Below are 26,405 nucleotides of genomic sequence, written 5' to 3' on the forward strand. Positions count from 1 at the left end.
TCGGCGGTACGTACCCACGATACCTTCTCGTCAGCCTGCACCTTCCACCCTGAGTCTGCAACCCACTTTCCACACACCAATTGGTGCCTGCGCCTGCCTTCCATACCTGTGTCTGCCGTGCCTGCCAAATGCACCCACATGTCGTGAGAGCTCCTTCCCGTCCACAACGACAGAGACCTTCCTCCTCCTTCCATCTTGATTAAGCAAGTACCTTAGGTATTGCCATTAGGAAGGAAGAAGGTAAAGGAACATAATGGTCAAAAAGAGGAAAAGGGAAAGAATAGTGCCGTGCCGTCCCTTCCACCTCTTCCAGCAAGGTTTCTCCCGCAAATCTCCAGTCTCCCCCGTCCCATCCCGGCCGACCTGAACCTTGACCGGCATGCAATTCCACGACACAGACATTGGATCCCATCTTGCAGACTCCAGTCTCCAGTCTCCCAATCGTCCCCATCGTCCCCATCGCATCGCTCTCGATCCCGTCCCAAGTTATGGTACACCGGCAATCGTCGCGGGCCTTTGCGTGTTCCTCACCGTGGTCACGACGCTTCGAGACTTTCCGAAGCAGTCTTGACTCTCTGCTCCTGAACAGCAACACACGGATAGAAAGGCAGTTTTGACGACCGTCACCTCTCACACAGAGAGATACCGAAGAAAGAATCATGGGTGGACGGCCGATCTGACTGCGAAATCAAATCGCCCATGCACCGGCCGTCACATCCATCTTTGACGGATGCAACGCCCACACCCTCCCGCTCGCCGTCACATCCATCTTATCGCCTTCATTTACTTCTTTTGCCGACGCATGTGTTTGGTCCAGCTTTAAATTATTATTCGCGGCCTTGTCATCCTTCATTGTCGTCTTCATCCGCCGTCCAGCAAATAACCCCGGTTTTTCCCCATCCTCACCAGTGTTGTGAACAGACTAACCCACCTACGGATACCTACCTCGCTGTAACTCGATTCATCACATGGAGGGACTCGGCGCCACACCGATTTTGCCATCTTGCAGAACCCAGCGATAAGCCGTCCGGAGAGGTCTGGCTTATTTCACCGCGAAATCGGCCCCCCATCACAGACGGAGCACTCCGTTACGTCTTAAAAGGTCAGCTGCCGGGAGAAACATTCTCACGTCAAGGAGCCTGAGAGACTCGCACGGGGGAGCGCCACCATTGTGGAGGGAATCCGAGCTCCGAGTTGGAGTGAAAACCAGCTCGACCTGCTGCCTTTTCGGCACCGACAGCACTCACTTGTGGTGGTGGTTGGGGGCTGAGGCACAGCAAACGCGCCATCTGGATCAGTCGGCACGCCAGACCCAGACCCTGACGACAATCATTCCGCCCGAGCCAACTCCAAAATTAAGAGAGAGCCTATCGATTTGAGCTTATTCCCGGTTAGGAGCCCCGATTGTGCGCCTTCTCCTCACCACAGCATCAGCCATCAACCTGACTCTGAGAGTCTCGCTCCATCAGTCACCTCTGCCGGATACCCGCACAAGTACAGAGCATCCGGCTCCGCGGCTACGGCTGCTACGGCTGCGGCCACCGACCGATCAGAGATAGCTGAAGCTTGCATCAATTTGAGAAGCTTAGCCTGACGAACCATTCATTCTGCTCTCCAGAGAGTACTCCATACGCCCCTTTCTCTATCGACCGAGGCATCGAGGCTTCAACTAGAAGGGGTATCACCCACCGAGGGAAGGGAGGAGACTTGCCTACAGTTAATTAACATCCTCCAGAGACATACGTACGCTGCCGGCCGACTCGTCGTCATCATCAGCCTCACCAACCTACGCCGCGTTCCTGTTCAGCACAGTCTCCATTATCCCCAGCGCCTAGATCCCAAAAAAAGAACAGACCGTCCGGCTGGTACGTGGGAGGACCATCGATACTATCCAAAGTAAGTTAAGCCATCACGCTACACCATGCTTTATTCCCTTATTTCCCCTATCGGATGGAGCAACAAATGCGTACGGAGAAAGACTGCGTGGTAGTTCATCCTCACCATTGCCTTGGGCCCCTCATTCTTTACTCCCGTTTGTACGCATAGGTATCCTCCTCCGAGCACCTCCCGCTTCCCGAAGACGTACGCAGCTCTCTCCCCATCGTGTGGCTCTCCCCTGAACCCGTCGCCACGCTTGTTTGACGGCTCTTTAGCTCTGGGCCAGAACAAGCTCTTTTTCGGGAGACCTGGCGGCGTGGGAAAAAGTTGGGGCTTGAGACCTTGAGACTCGCTGGGACACTGGACAGATGTTCCCTCTTTACCCACTCTCCCACATCCCGATCCCGAAGCCCTCGCGAGTCTTGACACAGCACGCCTGGCATGGCCGTGTAGTAAGGTAGGTACTGCGTGTCCGTAGAGTGGTAGACTTCCGCGGCCTCGTCGCCTTTGATGGGGAAACCGCCTGCATAATCTTGAGTCTCTGACGGCGTACCCAAGTCTCTCCTTGACCTTAAATTTTCCGCCCCGTCAATCGATGTCCATCCATCTCAGCCCACATATCCGTACGGGAGACTACCATTATCATCCTGTGCCCCCTCCAATCACTTCAAACTGCGCCCAACTGGCGTCGTCATCCATCATCCTTACCCCCGTTGCTCGCAAGCCCAAGGGTGCTCTGTACATAGTATCCGTCGTAGCGTACTGTACCAAGCACATTGCTTAAGTTGATTATCGGTGGGGTTCTCGGGATTTCCTAACTCTATGTACTTGTGCCTAGACAAGTATTCCCGTCGTTCGGACTCTTGCTCATTGCCGTCACGCTCCAGCCAACACAGCAGAACCCACACACGCCATCTCGTCTCAAAGCTTGTCACCACCTACCGCAACATCCAACGGCTTGTCCGCGTAAACCGTCGTCAAGAGCCCATCCCGGACACTGCCCCCCCCCCCCCATCCCAAAGGACGGCAAGCAATCCAAAAGTAGCGCTGTGCAACTCAACCTTTTCTGTCCTATGTCCCCGATCCGCCGGGGCCTTGACTTGCGGCGGTACCCCTGGTCACCGTTGACTCTGTGTGGTCCCCTCCCAGGCTCCCACCCCAAGGTCCCAGGAGGACGCCCGGCCGACAGACTCGCCCTTTCGGCACTGGATCAAGCATAAAGAAGTCAACGCAATCGGCAGCTCCTGGGCCGCCGCAGCCAATCTCGACTCTCGCCTTGTCGTTCATCTCCCGCGGGTCTCAATCTTATAACAAGTGTCAAGATTCCCCATACGCCTCAGTTGCTGACTTTGGACGACGATCCGACACACGACTGTTGACTCTAACGAACCCACCTACCCGCGTGCCCACATTCGCGTTGCTGATACCGATACAAATCAACTCATCCAGCGAGAAAAGAAGTATCCGTAGAAGTCTGTCATTTTCACCGGCAGGCAACCTTGGCATCCCCGTCACAAAACACTACTCTGTACGGATACACTACACACAGAAAGAGAGGTACGTACGCACTTCATTGTTTCGATACTCACTACCCATCCTTCTGCCCCGTCGTATACGCCCCGTTCGTCTCCATCTCGGCCCCTCTCCATGTTTTTGTCGTAGTCAAGCTTCGGTGTCGATCAGGTGCATTGTCTACTTGGTTGGAATGGGCGCCTGCTGCATCTGCGTCACCCTTCTGCTCCCCTCGAGTGTCTAGTGTCACCCTCACGTCTATCCTGATGTAGGAAGTTTGGGGGCCGCGGTATTGCAGGGGCTGCTAGACGGCACATCACTCTCATGCACCGGCGCTATCAAGAAGTTGCAGTGCAACCATTGAGCACAGGTCGTCCAAACAGGGCATCTGTCAAGAGGTGATCACACACTTGTCTGATGAAGCTTCCTGGTGCTCAACGATCGCTGCTCATCACCTATTGCTACTACTGGCCGCCGCCGGCCGAACACTATTCAACTCGTTCACGCGTATTTTCCTCATCTGCCCATTACCCTCCGAATAGCTTGATCGCCGTCCCAAGTCTGCACGCAATATTCAGCCCATCTATCTACCTCTCTCATCATTCATGCACATCGCCTCTTTTCCCACAGTTGGCTTCCAAGTACGACTCGGCCATCGGTCATCTCGGCCTCTCTACTGAGCCCGCTCAGGGATAGTCCAAGAGGCAATTTTAGTCGAGGAAGCCAGTACCCCCCGTCCCCGTCAGCTTCTTCAGTGGATCGGCTGTGACGGCGCTGAGAGAGAGAGTGTGTGTGTGTGTGTGTGCGCGCACAGGGTGATTCCAGAAGGAATTTTGGGTCACTCGGGTCGCCTCCACTTTGGTTCGAAGCGTATCCGTAGTCTTCCCAAGTCCCAAAGTCACTTTTCAACCCATGCCCGGTCTTGTCTTCTTGTCGACACCCCCCTCTTCGTCGTCGTCGTCGTCTTCTTCCTCTTCCACCCCCTCCGTCTCCCACACGCCCTCCTTTTGCATTCGTACCCCTCCCCCCCTTGGCTTGCCCTGGCCCCCCTCCCTTACCATGACTCCCCTGTCGCCAAAAGCTTGGCCTTCGCCGGGGGGTGCGACTGCTAGTGTGGGCTTGCGCGTGTTGTATCAGGATATATATGGTACAGGTGCTGCTCCAGCCCAGTCAGACGCCTTTGAACTCCATACCTGGCACGTCTCGCAAGCCTGCCAAAAGCAGCTCTCACCAACTCCAACATCCCGTTCACCTTCACCATCTCCACCCTTTCGAAGCTTGACGTGCGACTCAATGCGCCTCAACCTATCTCTCTGTCGAGTTGTGAATAAGCTTCTGTCATCACCCATCACCGCCTGCGAAACACCTTCATCCTATCGTCGAGGAGCTCATCGTCGCCCTCACCTGCCTAGAACCTAAAGAGCTAACCCACTTTGCTCTGCGTCATCTAGCCTACGCAATTCGTTTCTCTTTTCTCGAAGCGTTTGTCAGCGGTATCAGCACCCGCTGCTCACCACCTACGCGTCCGCTTCTCACAGAACAAACGCTCTTTCATAGAGAAAGCTTGGACCTTCAGCCTTTTCCGACGAGACGTCTCACCCTGATTTGCCTTGAACAATCTCTTGGCGTGACAGACGGACACCACCAGTCTGGTCACACGGGGTTTTAACCATAGCTATCGGCTTAACCCAACAAACTCTCTTCTCTCTCGACCGCGGATTACCCGTCTTTGCCATAGGGCAACTCGGGCCAAGGATCTTTTTCTGTCGAGGGCAACTTGTGCCGATTTCTACTCAAACTATCCCTACCCCCAAACGAACTCAGTGGGGCCGCAGTGGAGGACCACCGGAGAGTTACTTTCGGACCAGCCTTCCCTTCTTCTCACCTTGATATAAAGGTTCTCCCCATCCTACCTATCGAGGCCTTTTGGTAGCTTCACACTTTTACTTTACCTTCACCACTCAACCTTCATCACACTCTATCCATCATCACCATGGAGACATATCACGGCTTTGTGCGGACACCCGCAGACGCTATCAAGCTCTTCGAGGCTTGCAGACTCGGCCTCTTGCCTCGCGTCCAACGCAGACTATCAGAGAAGGAACGCCAATCCATCCGATCCGGCTCAGTATTTGTTTGGGATGAGCGGGAAGCTGGCATGAGGAGGTGGACCGATGGAAAGTCATGGAGCGCCAGCCGAGTCTCTGGCAGCTTCCTTACCTACCGCGAGATGGAGGGCAAGCGTGGCAGCGGCTTCGGCGGCGGCAGACGGGGTGCCGGCAAGACTCCCGACTCTGGCCGCGGCAGCGATGAGGACCAGGAGGACGGCGAGCCTGAGGGCTACAGATACAAGGCGGATGGCCTCATGAAGCAGTCTTTCAGCATCACCACCTCCACTGGCCAGCACCTTCACCTCATCTCCTACTACTCGAGACCGCACCCTGGATCACCAGAGCTCCAGCAACCAAGCACCGATGCCCAGCTCAGACACATCACTCCCATGAAGGGAATGTACCCCGAGTCCAGCCTCCACGACAGCAACCCTACTCCCGCTCTCACAAGAGGACCTATGCTGCAGCAAACTCCCTACATGACACAGCAGCACCCTCAACAGCCCATGCCGCCGCAAGCCTACCCTCCTCAGTACGCACAGCAGCCGGGCTACTCATGGCCTCCTTCGCCGGTCGCCACGCCTCCTTACAGCCACTACACAACATCTCCCTACCCGCCGCAACAGCAGCCGCAACATCAACTGCCGCCTCCTCAAGTCTCACACTCGCCCGCGCAACAACCGCACTACGCACACGCACCTCCCCACCACCACCTGTCCCCCTACGACCGGGCACCTCTCCCGCCGCCAACGGCTCAGAAGCCTCTGGCTCCCTATGCTCCTCAACACCAGTCTCCTCGCCTGGCGCAGATTCAACAACCGCAGCACCAGTCGCCTCGGTTGGCTTCTATTCAACAGTCGCGTGCTTCTGAGTCCCCTCGCATCTCCCACCTTCAAGCTCAAGCGGCACAGGCTGTGATGATCGACCCTAGACTCGGCCCTCGCAACCCCAACACTCTGCCGGGAATCAACGCCGTCTCCAGCGCTCCTTCTACCAGCCACCCGATCACACATACTCCTCCCAACAGGACGTTGTCTGTCTCGCCTCCTAGAAGCTCGCACTCCGATAGCAACAGCGCGGCGCCCCTTCCCAACAAGGCCAGCCTGTCTGCTCTCTTGCTGCACCCTACTCCGTCCAACTCTGAGCCCAGCAGTGCCAACGGTGTGAACAGCGCCAACAGCTCCCCGCGAACAGGAGGCGCCCTCGGCGGTCTTCCCCCGCCGGTCGACCGCCCTGCCAACGTGAGCCACGACGTTAAGGCGCTTCAGGCTCTGGACCGCAAGTTCTGCATCTAAAGTGTGCCAGACCGGGAACAAGAGGAGAAGGAACGTCCATGAAGACGTAATCAGGGTTGCATTGCCATGTTAGCCTGGGAATTTTGTTTTGTCTTTTTTTGTCTTTACTTCAGCATCGCCACGGCGTTTGGGAATCACTTTCAGGACCAAGCCACTTTGGGCGGTCTCAACAAATCGGGAAACGTGAGATCACGATATCGGATCACGGGGGTTTTTTGGGTTTGCATCACGGTAAAAACGGGTTTGGCCAGGGCATCACCACCAGAGAGGTTTTGCACTGAAACAGTCGTTACTTTTCTTTTATACAGTATATAGCATTACGAGATTGCCTCATCCGCGCCATCGGTACATCACCGGGCGAAATAGACTGGCACATTTTTACCAACATCTTAACTTCCGTGTATCCCCTTTCCCACCTGTGGCTTTGAGTCAATTCTCGATGAAGGATGTGTTACGTTGCAGACTGGTTTCGAACATGTGGCTCTATACAGTGATGCACACAGATGGATGCATCTTACGACGGTAAGGTGGTGGACTTTCGAGTCTGAGGCTAAGCGGATGGAGTCCTTCCCCCAAAGTCGGGGATCATTTTCTGAGGCGAACTGACAGCGGAGTATTGGTTGATGGAGACTTAGTTGCAAGCTTTCTTCTTTTGCCTTGTCTCTACCTTTGACGAAGCAGGCCCCTTGGAAGGCATGGCCAGCAGTAGATCATGTCCCCGACAAAAGAAAAAAAGGTACGAGTTCCCATTTGCCAATTGGTATGTGGTCAGTTTAGGTTAAAGTCGCGTTAAGCATCAGGCGGTTGGCAGGGGGTTGTTGGTGTTGGGGAGGGGGGAGGGGGAGATCCATCATCCATGAGACGGACAACGTTGATGGGTGGTTGCGTGGTGTACGGAGTAGGGGTCATGGTTCGAGCAAGACGGACGGAAGGAAAAGTTGCGCGCGCGCGCGCGCGCCCTGTACGAGAGAGAGCCTTCGGTGGCCGAGGGAGAGCAAAGCAGTACGAGTACAATAGTAACGAAGCGGCCGCCCTGGGTATGACCCTGGTGGGGAAGGGGAGAGAGAGAGCCAGAGGCAGAGTGCCAGAGACGTCTGTGGGAATTTAGAGTGACGAGGCTACCGACGTTCACTGCCGATAGACGCGTAGATGAAACGGCCTCGTTCAAGGGTGTGGGTGGGAAAAGGTGGGATAGTGTCTAGGGGGGGAGCAGTTCGTGGTTTGTGTGACTGGGGTTTTGATGGGGACTTGGAAGGGGGGTTATGGATGGGAGGAGGAGGCTCTTGTGTTGGTTGTTGGTCTCGATGTCGAATCTAGTCGACGTTGGTTAGACGTCGGACGAGAGAGACGTTATAGAGAGGGGGGCAATTTTGCTCTGAAGACGGTATCGTTTTGGAGCCTAAGTATGGATGGATTACAACTTCGATACGAAATAGAGGGCTACCCGTATCTCCATGGGGGAGAGAAGCAGCAGTCAATTTACCATTCGGGGCGTTTGTGGGGTGCGCCGGCAGCGTTCAATGCTTCTGCGTCGGTTTCTTGGTGCCGTTGCGGTCGGTCGGCCGGCAGGCAGGCTGGTAAGATACAGGGTCCGGGGGTTCGATTGTATTGACCGTTTTGGGATGGTTTTTTGGGCTTCTGGCCCGAAGAACTCCATCTTGTGGGTATTGCTCCGTTTAAAGCGTTTAAAGAAGATGTTCGAAGGAGACGTTATTACACGGTTGGGAATTAGGGAGCAGCGTAGGATGGCCGGCAGATATCTAGAGTTGGATTTTTGAAGTATGATGTGAAGTCTTGGCTTGGTGATGTCCTCGTCATCTTGGTGAAGATTGGAGGGAAACCCGGATATGGGAGAGAAAGCATCAGTGATCACCATCACAAGGGTCCAATAGCATTGGTTTAAGGGAAGTGGAATGTGGGATGTTACGCCCTTTCAGAATTAAACAGTGAGATCTCCCGTAACTGGGTGGATGGATGGATTTTGCTTGTTCGTCATGTTTTCGAAACGGGCAGGATGCTCGTCATGCCCAGGCTGTCAGTCAAAACCAGCATACCACGAACCTCCACCGTCGGTTTTTCTCTCTCGCGCGCGCGCGAACGTATGACACCGGGGACAAGCTTGACTCTTGGGACAGAAAAGCCAAGATCTGGACAGATTTCTCCACTTCATGCATGAGACGACCCTCTGATGGAATTCATGGGAATGGTCATGCTGACTGAGGTTGAGGAACGGACGTGGTGGGTGCTGACAAAAAAAAGCTTGCCGTTCATGGGTACGTTGGTAAGTTGGAACGGGAAGCGTTTACCACTTACGGGGAGCGTCGGTTTGTATGGGGGGTGGGTTTGCTTCGTTACAGGTGAGAGAGAGAGGGAGAAGATTATCTTGGCATTCTGTCCTATTGACAAGATGATGAGCCACTTGCATTCGTAGGATTTCCTCTTTCACCTGCGATGTACGCCAGTCATGGACGACATCCGCGTCCCCATCTTCTTGCCATCTTGTTGATGCCGTTTCAGTTGTTTGCTCGATTCTCACGGATGTGTCCGTAACGTCAGCGTTTCCCAGCCCCGGGACGCGGGACGGGACCAAATCCCGCTTGCTTGTCGCTCATTGAGGCGCAGCAGCTTGCGACCCCCTACCTGAGCTACCTGAGCTACCTTAATTTTACGCATACCGACGGATACCCAGTGCCGCTTGGCGGGGGTCGGTGGTAGTTGACGCGTAAGGTAAGGAATGAGCATCATTGCTGAATAGTGATCAAGGCCGGCCTCTGTGGGCTATGGTAAGGTCAAGAAGGGGGATTGATCTGATCTGACAGAAGCGCTATTCAACCTTTTGCCATGATGGTTGCGTTCAGCCCGCCGCCTTCTTTCGCTTTACCCCCATAGTTGTCTTACAGACGGACTTGCGATAGGTTCACATTATGACTCGTGGGGTGGAAGAAAGAGGGTGTGCGCGCGCTGGGGCACCAAAAGGCCAGTTTGGATCTCTTTCGGACAGGATGCTCACATTCGGCACAGAGAGCCGCTGGGCTGGGGAATAAACTTGGGATGGACTCTGAAGCTTAGCCTGACGGACGCGTAAGTAGGGGGTCATAGGTGGGTTCAAGTTGCTGCTTGACCTACTGAGAGTGAGACTTTGGAAATCTACCTCACCCCCAAGTCAGGTCGGTCCACTTGGGCAGTAGAAGCGCCGTCATGTCAGTGCATGTTGTAGCTTGTATCATTTCTCGGAAATCTTCAACTGCGCCTGGCTGGTGGTGGTTATCTACGAATGTGAGCGCTCAGCGCGGCCGTGCTGTTGGCGCTAAATGTAAACTTACTTTGGCATCGGCGTTGGGGCACCGCACTGCACCGCGATCAGAACGGCGTGAAGGCTATACGAAAACCATAGAGGCTGGTTCACGCCCCTCTGGAAGTCACCGTGTTGATCATAACGGTAGTCGGCATTCTTTTAAGCCCACCAACTCTTATGTCCGTTGCACAAGTCATCAGATTCTACGGCAAGTTTTCCGGACTTAAGTCTAACATTGAACAGGTCTTTGGAGATCCTTTGCGTGCCATTGGGTGAAATGGATGACGTTGCCAAGGGCTGGGGTTCGAGGGGAAGACACAGAGGAAAGGCTTGCCGGACATGGGAAGGGGCCCCTCAATAAGCTATTATGGATCAAATGCGAGCCAAGCAAAACGAGCTCAGTATTCGTATGGCTCGAAGCCGGGGGTCAAGGTGAGAGCAGGGCTCTGAATGAGTTGCAATGGGAGATATTCATACCTACCATCGCTCAACTCGTCAACGCCTCGTTTGGGATTCCGAATGCGCGTCTAACATCACCTTGGAGAAGTATTCGCCTTCTCCAAAAAAGACTGGATGCCACCCCCGCCGAAATCCCTCACGCATATTCGATCTCTTGAGGGTCATAGTCACATCAAAAAGAAGCCAAGTCTCAGAATGCGCAAGTAAAGCCGACCACTGCCCAGGGGTGCCGACGCACGGCAGTAGTGTAGAGACGAAAGAGCAAGAAAAAAAAGCTCGGGTCTGGTGCCTGTACGGTCGCATTCCGAGCAAGGTGCGCTAGCCGCCGTGGATCTGATGTATGTCCACTGTCATCCTCCGTCCTCCATCGTCTAGAACCGCCTCCTGAGACGAAGCCCTTCGCCAAATGTTTCCTCCCGGGAACAGAACGCACATGCCCCTTCTGATCTCTGGGGCGGAAGACAGTCAGAACGGCACACTCAATCGGTCACTTGCCGATGTTGGTCGCCTTTTGGTAGAACTTGACGGGTTCAATACCAGTATCGAGCCTCTCTTCCACCCCCTGCCGATTTACCCACCGTCCGCGAAAAAGCAGGGTCCTTGACAGGCACATACTTAAAACACCAACGAGGCAAGCTTTGACGAATCTAGCTTTGGTTCGGTGGAGAATGAGCGACAGCAGCCATGGGTAAACTTGCTTCAGGACGGAATTTGGGTTATCTTGGCGGGCCCGGACCGCCAAACAGTACAGGAGATTGGAAGGATTAGGAGAATAGAGGAGTCTTGGCGAGCGATAGCGTGTCGCGAAAAGTTGCTTTCTGACTGGGGGGGAGGGCGGACGTGAGGTAGTACGGTGGATTCAACCTCACTGGTTCTCCCAGTGTGCTATTCTCGTCCGCTTGGCTGCGTGTCCGTTTCCTCACCATTGGGCCTCTCCAAGCAGGGCCAAGGCCAAGAGCCTGGAAGGAAAATGACTTTTGCCTTGCAGCGTGGCAGCGGTTCAATGGGAAACAATTCAGGAGGTTAGTGATGTTTCTTGTCAGGTTGCCCCGCCCGCCGCCTCCTGATAGCCATGCTCAATGGCTAGTAGGTGATGGAAGTGCTGAGTGCTGCTAGCCATCCGCTAGTTAGAACCTCCGAGGACGTGGCCGTGATACCCGTCGGTTGCGTTGACCAGCGATTTTGGGATGCCAAGTGTTGATTTGCAGTTTCATCACCCCTTGATGGATGAGTTTATCCAAAGCTTCGTCTTTTGACGTGCCTATACTCCACTATGCCTCTCACAATTCTGGAAGATAATGTTGATGTATCTCGAGGTAGCTTCTCATGTATCCTGGAGGCACGCCTCTCTACGCCATTCGTGACATTGTAGAATCACGCCCGTCTCGTGAGGGCGGAGGCGCTGGCTAGTGTATCAAGTCTTTTGACAAGGTCACGGAATGCTCAATTGCGATGGCGGCTGTCTGCTCGTAGTCTGTAACTTTGATGGAGCGAAAGCGAGACGACATTTATGAACAACATGAAGCACCAAACTGGCTCTGGCAAACGTCAATTGATCGCCTTAGACTTGAAAACAATGAAGCCCGCCATTATGGTGGGTTTATGGCTTCACGTGTTGAAGGCCTCATGGAGGCTACATCTGAATAGGAAAATGTTCACAGAGCAATGAAGCTACAAAAGCTACAGGCATCATAATTCACGCGAATGTTATGTTGACGCCAAGCAGGATTCGGAAAGACTTGCAGCAGAGCTCCATGTGTCTTCGCAACCTGAAGCTGCCTTGTGTAGCCACGGAAGTTTTTAGTAGAAGCCTACCGTTGCTGCGAACCACCGCTGCAGATTGCAAGGAGAGTCCGTCGACTTTGCGGATTTATGGCCAATTCCTGCTACAAGTAAGACCGCCCGCACGCTCTCTAAATTTGGATCAACAAAACGAATCTGATGAAACCTTCCTAGATCGAGAGGAATCCCGAGTGAAGTTCGGCTCTTACCTTTAGTGATGTTCATAACTTTCAAGTAGGGGCCGTCGACCGCTAATTCGCATTTGTATCCCCTCTCCTAGGGCATAACAGAGGAAAGCATTGCATTCTGTCATTGGATTTAATATGCATGGTATCATATTTCTATTATATAAAACGGCTTCTTCATCGTAGTCCTTTTAATGCCGTCGGTGGGATGATTGACCATTAGTTTGTCGTGAGATTCGTAACGTGAGTACTAGGTACAGCACGTTGATGGTTCACCGGCTCATGGACAGTGAATATAATCAGCATTATTGAATGCATCAAATTAACTTTGCAACGTGTACGACCGAGAAAAATTCGTTTAGCTAAATGCAATAGTCCAGGAGAGTTGTTGATAATCTTTCAATCACCGTTTTCGCTTCCCTGTATCATTGCTGTCACAGTCCAGAGACGACAGTTAAGTCCATCCAGTGGTTTCTCCAGCGACTGCTCGACGACTCAAAGAACTACAGTGTCAAGCCAATTGATCCCTTCGAGGTACCGTTCATGTTGCAACGGCACATTGCCGCGCGTATCCTCTTTTAAGACATTTTTGTGGAGAGGGCATACCTCCCAGAGAGTGCAAACAAATCCCAAGATATGACTGTGGACGTTCACAGGCTTCGCTCTACAGCTGTACTTTGATTTTAGTAGCCTGCAAGGCAACCTCCCACTGTCCCAGCTCGGCCAAAATCCATCACGATTTGCCCCCTGAATACTCCGTACCTGAGATGCTTTCGCTATTTGGGTGAGCACTAATCGTTTACTGTGCTCACTCACTCCGGAAGCACAAGCGTAGAAGTCACATTCCGGGCGGAACCCCCGGCATGCGACACGCAAGCTCTGCAGGGCCAATGGACCTGGGCCGGTGGCATGGTAAGATTATTGTTTAAAAAAGGCCGCCGTGTGTGCTAAGATGGAAACGGACAGGCGCCCGAATAATGCCCAGAGGGAATAGAAATTCGTTCCGACTTTTGGATCCGCTAAAGAAGCATACACGGCAAAGATCTTGACAGCATGGGTTTGTAGTCCGAATGAAACGAGCCAGGGCAAGTCGTGCCGAGCGAAAGGGGAGGGGAGGGGGGATTGGTGGTCGAAGGATCGCACTTCGTTTCGATTCCTGGTCTGAGTGGTCCCATTTCCCACCCTCACCAACCGAACGGACGGCTCGCCGGGGAAAATCTGTGCAAAGTCCTTCTCACTCTAGGAGTCTCGCGGCTTCGCGTTCATGATCCTTGGCACACTGTTAGTGAGAATTGGGGGAGAGCCAAGGTGCAGAAGTGACCAATTGTCCGAAATGAAGTGAACGCGGCAGTGCACTGCCTCCATTCATCTCCATGTCGCCTGCAGGCCTTGAGGAGCCTTTTACCAGGGGTTGAGAGGGTTGAACTTGGTTAAACCCACGTGGGACGCCTCCGTAGATGGGGAGGGGACGCTCCTTGGACAAGGAATTAGAGAGCTTCTAATCTGCAAATCTCACTTGTTTCCGGCGCTTTCTTTGCCCCCTTGATCCATAACCTTTGTAGGTCTTCAGGTGAGTGTATTTTGACGATTGATCGATCATACACAATGTAAGGGGGTTGAGGCTGAAAAGCACCACTTAACCGGGTTTTCCGAGCATGCCAGTCTGATAATGTGGCGACGATCACCCACTTTAGACGTTTAGCATCAGGCGGAGGACGTAAGCGGCCCGCGGACAGGGAACACTCAAGATAAAAAAAAATAAGGCCGAACCAATGTCTGTTCTTTGAAATCGCCGACTAGTCTCGAGCAGTCCCACGCGTATCGAAAAAGGGCTGTTACCCTCGGCCGCGACGGACTGGGGCCGGCTCCGGGCTCGAGTGTCGGGCCGGTGGGGGTGGATACCAGGTGGCTCGATCATGGCCCCAGAAACGGCGCCGAACTCGTCACTCAAAGGGTATTGAGCTTACGCGCGTTCTTTGGGGGATCCTGTACCCAGGCGGGCATTTGATTTGGTGCCGAGTGGTCGGAGACTCGAATAGCCAACCACAGGTTCAGAAGAGCTCCCGGCGACGCATGCTTATGCGAGGGATTGCTACCTGGTATGCAGGGGCTTACAGTTGAACCTGTATCTGGGACGGTCGAGATGCTCGGCGCCTTACACATCTTAGTTTACTGCTCGGAGGATTTCCCATAGTTGTACGCGGTATGTGATCCATCATCCCCCGACTTTGCTTCCGTGAGCACTGGAAAATGTTTATGCTCACGCCCCGTGTCACGGACGTAGACGTACCTCTAGATTTTTCGGGGTTGTGTCTACTCGAACCCAACCACTAGAACGGCATCCTATGTCGATGCGGGTGATTTTAAAGTGCCGCTCAAGTTGCCCAAACGGCATGAATTCGCGGAGCTAAAACCTCTCACGCGGGAAGGGGAGCCTGGGATAGCTAAGAATAGAGGGCATGTCTAGACGAGACAGTTCGCGTGCGGTGTCACCAGGAAAAGCGCGTGCGTCGTAACCGTTGGAGATGTGCTTCCAGGGATCGGGAAGGTGGGAGGCGGTCTCTCTCACTTCCTGAAAGTCCGTTCCCTCGGATTTGGGAGGGCAGAAAAAAGCTAAATGGGTTTAAGGTGGTCGTGTTGGTGGTGGTCCCGAGTAAGTTTTGTCCTCCTTTTGCGTCATTCGCGAGGAAGTGAAGAAGAGGGGGGGCGTGCGAAGATCAGACGAGACGGTATGTCCTGAGACGACCGTTGTTCGGCACAGGTTTCCCATACCCAGTAAAACTTTTGTGCCGAATAAAAGATATGCTCGGTGCGAGTGTGCCGAAGATGGTGTTGTAAGTGGTTTGTAAGGTTAACCTTGAAGCGTACCCCGAAACCTTGACATGGCTGAGCTTACATTTGCGTGAACCAACACTCTATTCTTCCACCGAGAGTTTCTTTCTAGACTTCAGAACAAACGGTCTATTTCGTATTTACGAGAAGCTTAGGAATAGGGTTCCCGTCAAGATTAACCTTAAGGTTGGTTTGGCAGTCCTCGTCATCGATCTCAGAGTTTCGGTCGTTTACCTTTAAGGTTCAGAGAAAGGCGGTTAGCCTCACGAGATCCTCAAAGAGGTGTTCGTTCTATGTGAGGTAGCCAATTCCCCTCGTAAGGGGCCACGGGCAGGTTCAACCGGCCACTTTCTCTCGAACTTAAGCCTCTGCCCAAAGTCGGGTGGTTAATCCCTTTGGACGGCCTCATCTCACCCATCCGAGCTTTGGGATAATCGGGAATCACGAGGTCTGCAGATGCGCCAAGCCACAGACCGTGACAGCGACCTTGTTCTCGACGTCCAAAATGCTGTAAATAGGCGAGGGCACGTAGTCTTTTCCTCGGTCTACTGTGACTCTTGGCAAGTCGCAGTAATGTCTGGTCGGCTCCGAGGTTGAGAATATTCGAGACGACCAAGGGATTACCTTGCTCGAGATATGCTTGAATTGATGAAACTACATTTTCAAGGACGTCAGACACGCAACTCTATCGAACCGCCCTGCTTTTAATTTACCCGCTAGAGCCTATCACTACCTAAGGTAGGATGGTAAAGTGAGTTTGGAGGACGATGGTTCGAAATTGCCCCGCAAGAAAAGCGAGGTGCTCGCAGAGCGGACGGCATTCCAATACGTGTGGGATGCTGCCATGCATCCCTAAGTTCAATGCAATAAAAGCCTTGACACCTTTCGGGAACTCTGAGTCGGCTTATCACGAGTGTTATAGTTTGACAAAGTCATTTCTAAGATGTGTAATATTATGCTAATCTCGCCCGGTCAACCTTAACAGTACTTGAGGGGTAGTAAATGTTCAAGGTTGTGGAACACTAACTTTACAGAAACTTCAAGTAGAAAGTTGCTCATTCGCTGTCGTCACCCAAAGCCTCGCACGAAGCGAGGTGTTGAAATTCTGTCCGAAGGTTGACCCGTGAAATACAACCTTACACGAGAGCATTTCCAAATTCTGAAAAAAATATCCCTGGCAACATGCGGGAAGCGCATGCCGATGATCCATGCCGTTGGTGACGATCAACAGATGGTTCTTGTATCACCTGTGTCGCCCACGCCCAGGATGTCCTGACACTACCCGCTCTTTATTGAAACTTGGAAACCCAAGAAAGCAAAGCAGCCTTCCTAACATCTTTGCAGCCAGGGTGTTCCGCAGGAACGAGCGGCAAGGTTGAGACTTTGAGATTATTATAAGCATACATTCTTGTGATCAAGGGGAAGGTCAAAGAGGGGGCAGGAGTTGGCGAGCTGTCGCGTGGTGATCAAACGATTTCGCGGGCTTGGCGGCGTCGAGATGAGACCGCCTGCAACTTGACACGACGATCCTTTCCGAGTGCTACGTTGCGCTACAGCTGCAAGGTGGAGCGAGCTTGAATCAAGCACGACTTTCAAGATTGAATGTAGACAAGGTAGCCGCCGCCAAGCTAGTATCGGACTTGAGATGAGTATCTTTAACGTTAATTCATGTTAATCCGGATGTATGTCCCCATGTGGATGTAGGTTCAGGAAGCAAGGTTTAGTTCGGAACAAGGGATTATTACTTGTACTGTGTGAAGCCTGTCAGCTCGGTATCGTTCTCTGCTTCGGTAGTAATTTGTTTCTGAGACTGCAGGTGGCAGTCGATTTCCGAAATGCCAACCCGAAGCCGTGGGACTGTCGGCCAACGACATGTTACGATGGTAAGCCATGAGTCCCCGTAGAAAATTTCAATGAGAAGTTATCAACGGTCGGGGAATTATCGTGGTGCCAGCCTTCAGGGCCGATGATCACATACTACCTTAACTCGCAGGACGAGACTGAGGCATGGCGACACATACTCACAAGAAACTAGGGAAGATTGCTGCAGCGATTGAAATGCAAATCATGTTCTATCAACTGCTGGATATTACTCAGTCTTGACACCAGCTCACACATAGAATCAAGAGTATCCCACTGAGACCCAAAGCACCAGTATTGACGATGTCCTGTTGTGGACCCAACGTACGAGATGATGTCAAGGTTCCTTTCAAACTTGGAACTGTGAGATGTAATCGTGAGATATCTCAATGTCAAAATAGATCGCTTGACTGCTTGTATAAGGCACTTCATTGAAGCATGAAGATAATCCTGATGGCAACTGCAAATGTATCAAAAGGTGTAAGTGTTCCATCTATGTAAGATCAAAATCGTGCCGAGAATTGTGAAAGTCGGGGTACTTCTTCAAAAATATGGTTACGCTGTCTCGCCTGAAGCCTCTTTGGCTGAGGCATTCAAGAACTTGCATTCTGGCTATTTGCCTAAGTTTCCTCTTCAAGTGGTTCTTTGTCCCTGTCGGATTGGAAGTCCAATTCGACCTCGGCGTACGGCAGCCCGCGCAGGGGCCAATTACGGCCCCTACTTACGATTATCGCGGCCTGCCCAACCTACGGTTGGAACCTCCTTTTTACACCTACGCAGAAATTCATATAGTTCAATTGATCTCTTCGTCAACCCACGGTTCGAACCAACTACCCTGTAATAGGGATACCAACAGTCCCTATATGCGGGTGATTCTGAACTAATGAATGAAGAGCAAAGGCGCGAAGGCACTGATCGCTTCCATAATCTTGATAGCAACTCTAACCTTCCCTCTCTACGACTTCTTGACTTGTAGAATATACAATTGTCCCCAATAGGAATGAGATTACGTTCCCAGGACCCGTTCCATTAGATGCCAGAAATACTTCTTACTTGTCACAAGACTGCAAGCTTTACCGCCATCTCGGGCTCACTGATATGTGTCGTTAAGTCAAGGAGGAGTATTATGCCATTGCAGCCTCCGATATTAGCGTACAAGGTATCTAGGGTAGTGGAAGCATTCCGCTCTTGTGAAGTATCTAGTAGGTCACACGTAGAGTGGACGTCCTCCGTTGGTCACAAAGCTGTAACGTCATTCCCTCATTCTCGGCCGCGAAGATCGATGTTGTGCAATACTCAGTTCCATCGCGTTCGGTAGTGCCTTTTCCAGGTTGTCGACTAGTCAACGGGTGTTTTCCGTCAAACTCAAACTTCGGGCATTCATGAAGTCCACCTTCTTTCGCAACTCTTCGATGGTCCACCCAGGTTCCTATTTCACGCCAATGAAGAGCGGCCTCCCATACTATTCTACAAGCCTAAGAGGCTGATTTCAGACTCGGAAGCCTGAACTTAAGGATGAGTTGCGTCTGTTTGTGAGATGTCAGCTAATGAAGCAGCGGTATTTCTCCGCGGTCGTGGATTGCATCGACTTTGAGTCTCAATCCAAATCTTGCATGTAATCACTACATGGCCGCTTGGGGAAATCGCCTATGCTTTCATTCGAGCGTCATAGTCTCAGAGCAGCATTACTCAGATTCCCGTCGATAAAGGGAGTCTTTGAGAATTACTCGAGCATTATTTGCATGGCGACATGTTTCTTTCATCTTCTGAGAGGCGCGTCTACTCTCTCCCACCACCTATCATCTGGCTCACGGCCAATCTGACTAAATCACTACTTGGAGCTGGTCAGCGACTACTAACAGTCAAGATCAATTCTGACCGTATGTTTGGCACGAGAACCACTCACCGATACTTGGGCACTTTCGCTCGAGTACAAGGTGTCGTGGCGTTCGCGCCAAGTAATCTGCCGTACCTGAAGCGTGGGGGCATTTCGCGACGCCCCAACATAACCTACGTAGCGCTACAAACACACTAATGAAAAAAAGATTCAAAGATACCAAGTAGTTCGAATGGTGTTTCTGAGACTAATATCGTCGGCGTAACAACATACTGAAGTTCTTAGAAAAGAGGTTCGCTCGGGATCGTGAACCAACAAGCAAGATGAGGCCCTCCAAAGACATAGACCCAAAGTATTTCTGCACGAGCGAATATAATCCGAGACTACAACCTCATCTGGTTTCCTTTTGCCTTTCATCTGCATTTTTTTATTCAAATGTTCGATATGTCTAGGAGGGAAGTGGCGGTCCACAATGGCTCATCCAAGGGGGAAGGGGGGTTGCTACCAGCACTTGCCAATGATGGAAGCGAATGTGTACTGCTAGCAATCGCCATACGGAAGCAATATATTATTGACAAAGATTCCGCGACAGATGTTTCTGTTGCAATACAGACACCTCCCGAACATAATTGTTGGGCCTCCGTATCTACTCAACTGATTCGATCATACGGCGGAAGCGTGATTTCCCTGAAAAGACATTGGCATCGTTGCACAGAGCGTGAAGAGTGATTGGGCTAATTCCATTCAATAACCTGTTACATCGATTAAGAATCCGCACTACGCTCATGGATACACATCGATCCTCAAAAATGGTGAGACAGACGTGTGCGCGGCGATAGACCTTGACATTCATAAACAACACCTAAGTTAAATACTTGTGCTGCCGGAAAAGAACTTGCAGAAAGTGCTGTCAAGTGGCCTGTCGATCAACGTTATTTGTAGGCCAATGACGAGGGCGACATTGAAACGCAAGTGATAAGCATTGACGACGGCCTTTCGGTCGTAGGTGATGACCGGCAGATGCAGGCACCGGAGCATCCTCAAGTGGGTCCGGAGGAACCTCTGCGTCACACCGGGTGGGGCCCAATTGCTCCGGAGATCGGTAGTGGGAACCATGCCGGCAGCTGTGTTGATAAGTTCCAGAAGCCGCCAAGGCCTTCAGAGTATTTCCACTTCGTTTGTATATGATTACGATCTAGATATAGTCGAGCAGTGTGCGTCCTAACTATTGTGATTTAGTGGTAACGTCTTGAACATGCTATAACATACGCAAGAGCCTCGGTCTCGGCGCTAGAATCAGTTGCAGGTAAACATTCTACCCTAAGGCAAGGCAACAAACTACTCGCATGTATGCGTCTCCTTAGGTTGATGAACGGTAATGTGACCAATGTCTTCTAGTTCCCGAGGGGCAACTGTGCGAGGCCTGAGACACCGGAGCATCCTCTGGATGCCCCGCAAGTTGTGATGTGTCGGTGCGAGCAGCGACGTGCGGAGTAGCCTGGAGCCAATACTCCTCAATTTCTCCACAGAGACTAGGACAACTCAACATCTATGCGAGCTCGAGACGATGTCCCTGGGCCAGATTGTGGTAGTGCTGAGTCCCCGGATGTAGAGTATAAATGGACTGTCACCCAACGACCTACGCTATGATAACTCAACCGCAATCTCGCACTAGAATCTTCACTGAGCGCTACCATGTTATCCATCGATTCTAACCATGTTGCACTTGGGCTCGTCTTGATCCTGTTCATTCTCCTAGTCAACTCACTGCGAGTAGCTTTCCGCCCTGGCCTGAGTAAAATTCCTGGGCCCTTCTTTGCCAGATTCACTCCGTTATGGCGCGTGTTCTTTGTCTGGAAGGGCAACGCCCATTCAGACTACCGTATACTTCATGAGAATTACGGGCCCGTCGTACGAACTGCCCCCAACGCGGTTGACATTTCAGACCCGGCAGCTCTGCAAACCATCTACGGCATTAATTCTAAGTTCATCAAGGTATGTACAACAAGGAGACGGTCAATCTGACACGATCTAACACAGTTATTCTTCAGTCAAACTTTTACAACACGTTGGACGCTATTTACGAAGACGAAAGGATGCAGAGTTTATTCACGGCGATCGACCCAGAGATGCACAAGGCTCTCAAGCGACCAGTGGCACAAAAGTATTCCATGACGTCTATTCGAACCCTCGAGTATCTGGTGGACCCCTGTACGAAAATGTTCACGGATGCCATGACCGATATGCAGGGGCAGGTGGTCGACTTGGGCACGTGGGTACAGTGGTACGCATTCGACGTCATTGGCGCCATCACGTTCTCCCGTCGCTTCGGATTCATGGAGACCCGGTCCGACGTAAACGATGTTATCTCTGGCATTGAGACCGGTCTCATGTACGGCGGAATAATCGGGGAGGTGCCTTCTTTGCACAAGTATCTTCTGGGCAACATCACGTTGAGGAAGGTGATGGAAAAACTCGGAGTTCCGGATCCATTGCCAATAGTTATGAATGTGAGTTACGAGCGTGAGATGTGCATTGTTGAGATCTTTCTTCTGAGCGTGTCCAGCTGACCTCAACTGGCAAAGATGGTGATGGAGGGCCTAGAAGATTACGATGCCAAACAAGACTCTTCTGAACGAGGAGATTTCTTGGCGTATTTGCGACGGGAGCAAGCGTCTACTGGTGAACACATCAGTACTCGAGATATGATGAACCACTTGATGGGCAATCTGTAAGGAAGAAACAATACTTTGTAAAGTGGCCTGCACTGACTATTCAATCAAACAAGGCTGGCTGGCAGTGATACGACTGGCATCGCCCTCCGAGCTCTTTTCTACTATGTCTTGCGCGACAAGCGCGTGTATGATATTCTACAGAAGGAAATCGACGAAGCACAAGCAAAAGGAGAACTGTCGCCCGTGGTCACGTTCGGAGAGAGCCAAAAGCTCGTATATCTGTAAGTCCCTTCAGCAACCTGGGCCTTTATGATTCACTCTCCTAACGTTGAGACAACACACAGCCAAGCATGCATCAAAGAATCCATGCGGATGCACCCAGGCGTATCCTACCCCCTCGAACGCATCGTCCCGAAGACGGGCGCCGAAATCTCTGGGTTTCACCTACCGGCCGGCACCATCGTAGGCATGAACGCCGCCGTGATCCACCGCGACCGCAGCATCTTTGGCGACGATGCCGATACCTTTAGACCCGAGCGCTGGCTCAGCGACGACACTGAAGCTGTCAAGACAATGGACCGGCATAACATGAGTGTACGTATGAAGCTTCTGATGAAGTTGACGCCATCTCGCCATCTCGAAGGAATGTGCTGACCTTTTGTCCGGTATCTGCAGTTTGGGGCTGGTGTCCGTACTTGTATTGGCAAGAACATTTCGATCATGGAAGTTGGGAAGGTAGTGCCTCAGATATTGCGGCAATTTAGTCTTGAATGGGCGTCGAGTGAGCCGGAGTGGCAGGTGACAACTTATTGGTTTGCGAAGCAGTCGGGCTTGTTGGTTCGGTTCAACCCACGGACGCCGGAGATCATAGCTAGCAAGGAACAAGGCAGTGGCTAGCCGAGATACCACAAGATTGTGTGCGGATGTGAATTCGCAGTTCTTCGGAATGTATCATGCGATAGTATGTCTAGTACTTAGATAAGCTGTGAGTCTGTGGCAAAGCTCAGCATTACGGTAAAAGGAGATTTTGGTGTAAGTATGGCCCATACGACGTATCTCACACGATCGTAAACTTGGTTATGGATATGTGTTGCTCAACTAGACTTAAAATCATTATAAATGGAGAACGATTGTTTGATCATCGATAATCAATTCATTGGAGAAAGTCCCGGACCGCTACTAATTGCCGAGGCCGAAACAAAGACGTCAGAAAGCGAGGAAGTACGAGAGCCCCATGGAGATCTCCCGGCACCTCCACAAGTTACCCCGCAAAAACGGGATCCCTAAGCCTCTTCGGGTCCTCTGCATATGTCCCGCGACCTGCAGCACGAAACGCCGTGTCCGTCTACATACTTTGTAACAAGTAGCTTTGACTTCTGAGATTCCTTTTGTCCTTTGCCAGACAATCTGTTCAAAATTTGACATTGGAAACTTCTGGCCTTATTCTCTATCTGTTTGGAGGGCGTGAGGTCACGATTCGGAGTGTCATCGAGCTAGCTATCCAGGGTCCAGATGCACTGGAGGCCAATAGCGACTGAGTTCCTGTATCGTCATGTCTGCCGAATCGCCTCGGATTACCACAGCCGACCATCATCCGTCAAGCAATACCTCGAGTCCTCCGGAGTCAGATGAGGGGAAGCTACGAGTCTGCGACCATTGTAGAGTGTTCGTTCCCATCCATCAACTCCCGACTACCCTCGTCTGAAGGAAGCTTCTGAACTGACATCATCTGCGTAGGAAGAAAACGAAGTGTAAGAGATTGGGCCGCTCAAAAACTCTGATACTCATCCCCCCACATGGCCTCGATTAACAGCGTGGTCGTGGAACAGGTGACCAAGTCCGTCCTGCGTGTGGAAACTGCCGTACACGTCTTATCACTTGTTCGTATACCAAACGAAGAAGGAAACCAGGTAAATGTGTTGTCCTAAAATTACTTCGACTTTGTTTTCTGATACGTGTTACGGCGTTTTCCAGGACCTCCAAAAGGATGCACAAAACGACTCAAACCCTCGACTTGTACTGAATTGACCGCCTCTTCAGAGTTAAGTGGCCGAGCTACAGACACAACCGTTTGCATTGATGGCTCAGATGGTATACCATTTAGAGCTTCGAATCGAACAAGAACTAACGGCGATGCATCCCTTATGTCTTGGTCTGAGCATGTCTTGGGAAGACCCCTATCATACGGCCCAAACGTCAGCCTCGAGATGGAAACTTACCTGTTAGTGAACAACATTCAGCCATGAAGCAACGCGAAGTAAGACTTGAGGGACTAACAGAGCGCTCAAGATTGAATCTATACTTCAAACACATCCAACCAAACTATCCACTACTCGAGACTTGTCCAGACAGACGACTCAGAAGTGCGCTGCGCATGTCACCCCGCCTCAAAATGGCCCTGTTCACCGTGTCTTCACGCTTCGCGAACCCAGGCGTCATACCGTGGTCACCAGAAGACTTTGCTAACCGGGCTCAAAGTCTCTCAAGCGACTCGGAACTGAGCGTAGATGAACTGAAAGCATCTTTTCTCCTGTGCCTTCACGCCATGTCTGACTCCTTGACGTGGGCAACTGTCACCGAAACCACCAAGATCACCAGGATGGCTGATTTGTACTACACGATGTGCCTTGGAGGACAGCGCAACGTGTCTGGCAGGGCCTTTGATCTCAATAGCGAGAAAGACGCCGGGGGTGGGGATGGACTGGCAGCAAGACGACGGGACGAGGCGGAGGACTTGGATGCTGAGATGGAGGAGTGGAACAGGGTATGGTGGTGCATCTATCGCCTTGACTCCTGCTGCTGTGCCATCACGTAAGTCTTGCTTGGGCATGCCTGTGAAGTCATCGCTACTGTGCTAACATCGAAGCCTTCAAAGTGCATCACCAAACGCGATATCGAATCGCCTCGAAGAGAAGATCAAGCTCACTTCTGAATCACCTACCGAGTCCATGATCCAGCCGTCTCTTGACTCTGAACACAACCAGGACCTATCGCAGCACGAGTCTCTCAGCAGATCAACGCATCCGAAACACTGGCGGACGATGAAAGCCATCTTCTCACAGCCGGAATGTACGAATCAGAGCCTCTATCTCGGCGTATGCACCTTTGTGAGATCCGTCACAGAGCTCAGATCCCTAGTCAAGTCCGGCCGCACCAAAGGCCTCGAGAACCGCCTGCGAGAGCTCGAGAGCGACAGCGCGGCCACGGCGTTTGCGTTGCCTTCGTGGTACTTTCAGCCCGTGAGGAATCTGAGCGTTGGCGAGACGGGAGAAGACCACGCGTCTCGGTTGAAGAATTTGCTTGTCTGGTCCTGGTAAGCACTATGATCCTCGCCCGACATCGTGCCCGTATGAAATCGGGCCAGCGAAGCTAATAGTTCCAGCTCCGACTTGCTACTCGCCATCTGTGCCGTGGAGATGAGCAACTCGTCGACCGCGGCTGCTCCCGATCTCACAGCACACTGGCACTCGATCTTGGACAAGGCAAACGACGCGGCCGAAGTCGTCGGAAAATGGAAGCCCGCCTACCTTGACGTTGTTGACCCGTTGTGCTCCTACATTGTTCTTTTGGTTGGCGCAATCTTCTCTTTGCAAAGAGCGCTCTCGTCCGAGATGTCCCTTTTCTCCTCCCAGCTTGATCTGCTGGAGTTGTTTATGGAGCAGATAGGGAGCCGTTGGCCTATTGGTGAGTATCGCTCCTACCAGCCTCTTTCACAGCCCCTTCTTTCTAACATATTTGGGATAGCAAACCGCCTCGGCAGTAAGTACTTTTCCTTCATGGTTTCCGAAGATGAACAAGCTGACTCAAAGGGCGGAAAAGAATCACTTCAATCCATACAGAGAAACTTGTCTTCAGGAAAGTCTACTTGTACCCTTGAGACGGCGCTCACCTATGTCCGCCAGTTGACTCACCCTTTCGATGGGCAACCTGTCCACCCTGTCTTGAAAGGTGATGCCCCGGGAGCTATCATATCGGGGTCTACAGAGGCAAGGGACGCAAGCAACGGATGCTATTCTAACACGCATGAGGAGGGATATGGTCATTATTATGGCCTCGACGATGTTGATTTCGCGAGTCTGGAGGGAGTCTTTGGCGACATGGACCCGATGGACATGCTGCTGCAGGTAGGTTGTTGAGCAGGAGCGTAATAACGTGATACTCCATTAATACATTGGTTATGCATGAACTCGGACAGCAAACGATCCTTCGGAGTACGTGCACAGGAAGGAACTTGCATTTGTGCCTACAAATACCAATAGCCATTTTTATGCTCGACAGAAGGCCGGGCTCATAACGAGGATATGAGATGAACTCAAGTCTCAAGTTGAGGGCCGCATAAGCTCTAGGACGGCAGGAATGCCATCTGGTGACAGGTGCGCCACATCAGATGCTGCGCATGAGAACCTTTGTGCTACCTGTGAAATGTTTGGAACAGCTTTGTTTTCTCATCCTGATCTAAAACAAACATGTGAAAGAGAGGCTGTTCGGCGCATGAGGGGGAGGGCGGCGACTTTGTTGGCTGGTAAGTGACGAACCAATCGTCTGTTGTTTTTCATCCCTTTGCCAGCATTAATATGATGATCCCTGGGGTTTCCAAGCAATTGAAGGAACTGGAAAGCTTTGTCGGTCCGTTGTTTGTAAATTGCAGGATGAGGCAGGTGAACGTGCTCGGAAACATTCATTT

The 26,405-nt window shown here is 51.9% G+C and overlaps 7 protein-coding genes across 7 annotated transcripts; 6 read left to right on the plus strand and 1 right to left on the minus strand.

Annotated features, from left to right (window-relative positions):
- Window positions 1-4,337: 4,337 nt before the first annotated feature.
- CCOS01_11319 (uncharacterized protein) lies at window positions 4,338-4,502 on the plus strand (the record flags this gene model as incomplete). The annotated part of the gene is made up of 1 exon (XM_060459472.1): window positions 4,338-4,502. A coding segment is annotated over one exon (165 nt), but the record flags the coding sequence as incomplete, so codon positions are not given.
- Window positions 4,503-5,383: 881 nt separating this feature from the next.
- On the plus strand, window positions 5,384-6,796 carry CCOS01_11320 (Gti1/Pac2 family protein; the record flags this gene model as incomplete). Its single annotated transcript, XM_060459473.1, has 1 exon — window positions 5,384-6,796. One exon carries the CDS (start codon window positions 5,384-5,386, stop codon window positions 6,794-6,796), a length of 1,413 nt encoding a protein of 470 aa, XP_060310205.1.
- A 789-nt stretch (window positions 6,797-7,585) lies between these two features.
- On the minus strand, window positions 7,586-7,888 carry CCOS01_11321 (uncharacterized protein; the record flags this gene model as incomplete). The annotated part of the gene is made up of 1 exon (XM_060459474.1): window positions 7,586-7,888. A coding segment is annotated over one exon (303 nt), but the record flags the coding sequence as incomplete, so codon positions are not given.
- A 1,461-nt stretch (window positions 7,889-9,349) lies between these two features.
- CCOS01_11322 (uncharacterized protein) lies at window positions 9,350-9,511 on the plus strand (the record flags this gene model as incomplete). Its single annotated transcript, XM_060459475.1, has 1 exon — window positions 9,350-9,511. A coding segment is annotated over one exon (162 nt), but the record flags the coding sequence as incomplete, so codon positions are not given.
- A 4,830-nt stretch (window positions 9,512-14,341) lies between these two features.
- CCOS01_11323 (uncharacterized protein) lies at window positions 14,342-14,638 on the plus strand (the record flags this gene model as incomplete). The annotated part of the gene is made up of 1 exon (XM_060459476.1): window positions 14,342-14,638. A coding segment is annotated over one exon (297 nt), but the record flags the coding sequence as incomplete, so codon positions are not given.
- A 6,103-nt stretch (window positions 14,639-20,741) lies between these two features.
- CCOS01_11324 (uncharacterized protein) lies at window positions 20,742-22,618 on the plus strand (the record flags this gene model as incomplete). Its single annotated transcript, XM_060459477.1, has 6 exons — window positions 20,742-21,041; window positions 21,098-21,556; window positions 21,632-21,777; window positions 21,835-22,002; window positions 22,066-22,315; window positions 22,397-22,618. 6 exons carry the CDS (start codon window positions 20,742-20,744, stop codon window positions 22,616-22,618), a joined length of 1,545 nt encoding a protein of 514 aa, XP_060310209.1.
- A 1,345-nt stretch (window positions 22,619-23,963) lies between these two features.
- CCOS01_11325 (uncharacterized protein) lies at window positions 23,964-25,857 on the plus strand (the record flags this gene model as incomplete). Its single annotated transcript, XM_060459478.1, has 4 exons — window positions 23,964-24,532; window positions 24,597-25,034; window positions 25,104-25,405; window positions 25,466-25,857. The coding sequence occupies 4 exons, from the start codon at window positions 23,964-23,966 to the stop codon at window positions 25,855-25,857; spliced, it is 1,701 nt and encodes a 566-aa protein (XP_060310210.1).
- Window positions 25,858-26,405: the final 548 nt, after the last annotated feature.

Source organism: Colletotrichum costaricense (assembly GCF_030867565.1).
Source record: "Colletotrichum costaricense strain IMI 309622 chromosome Unknown Scaffold_12.1, whole genome shotgun sequence".
In the NCBI taxonomy this organism is placed as follows: Eukaryota; Fungi; Ascomycota; class Sordariomycetes; order Glomerellales; family Glomerellaceae; genus Colletotrichum; species Colletotrichum costaricense.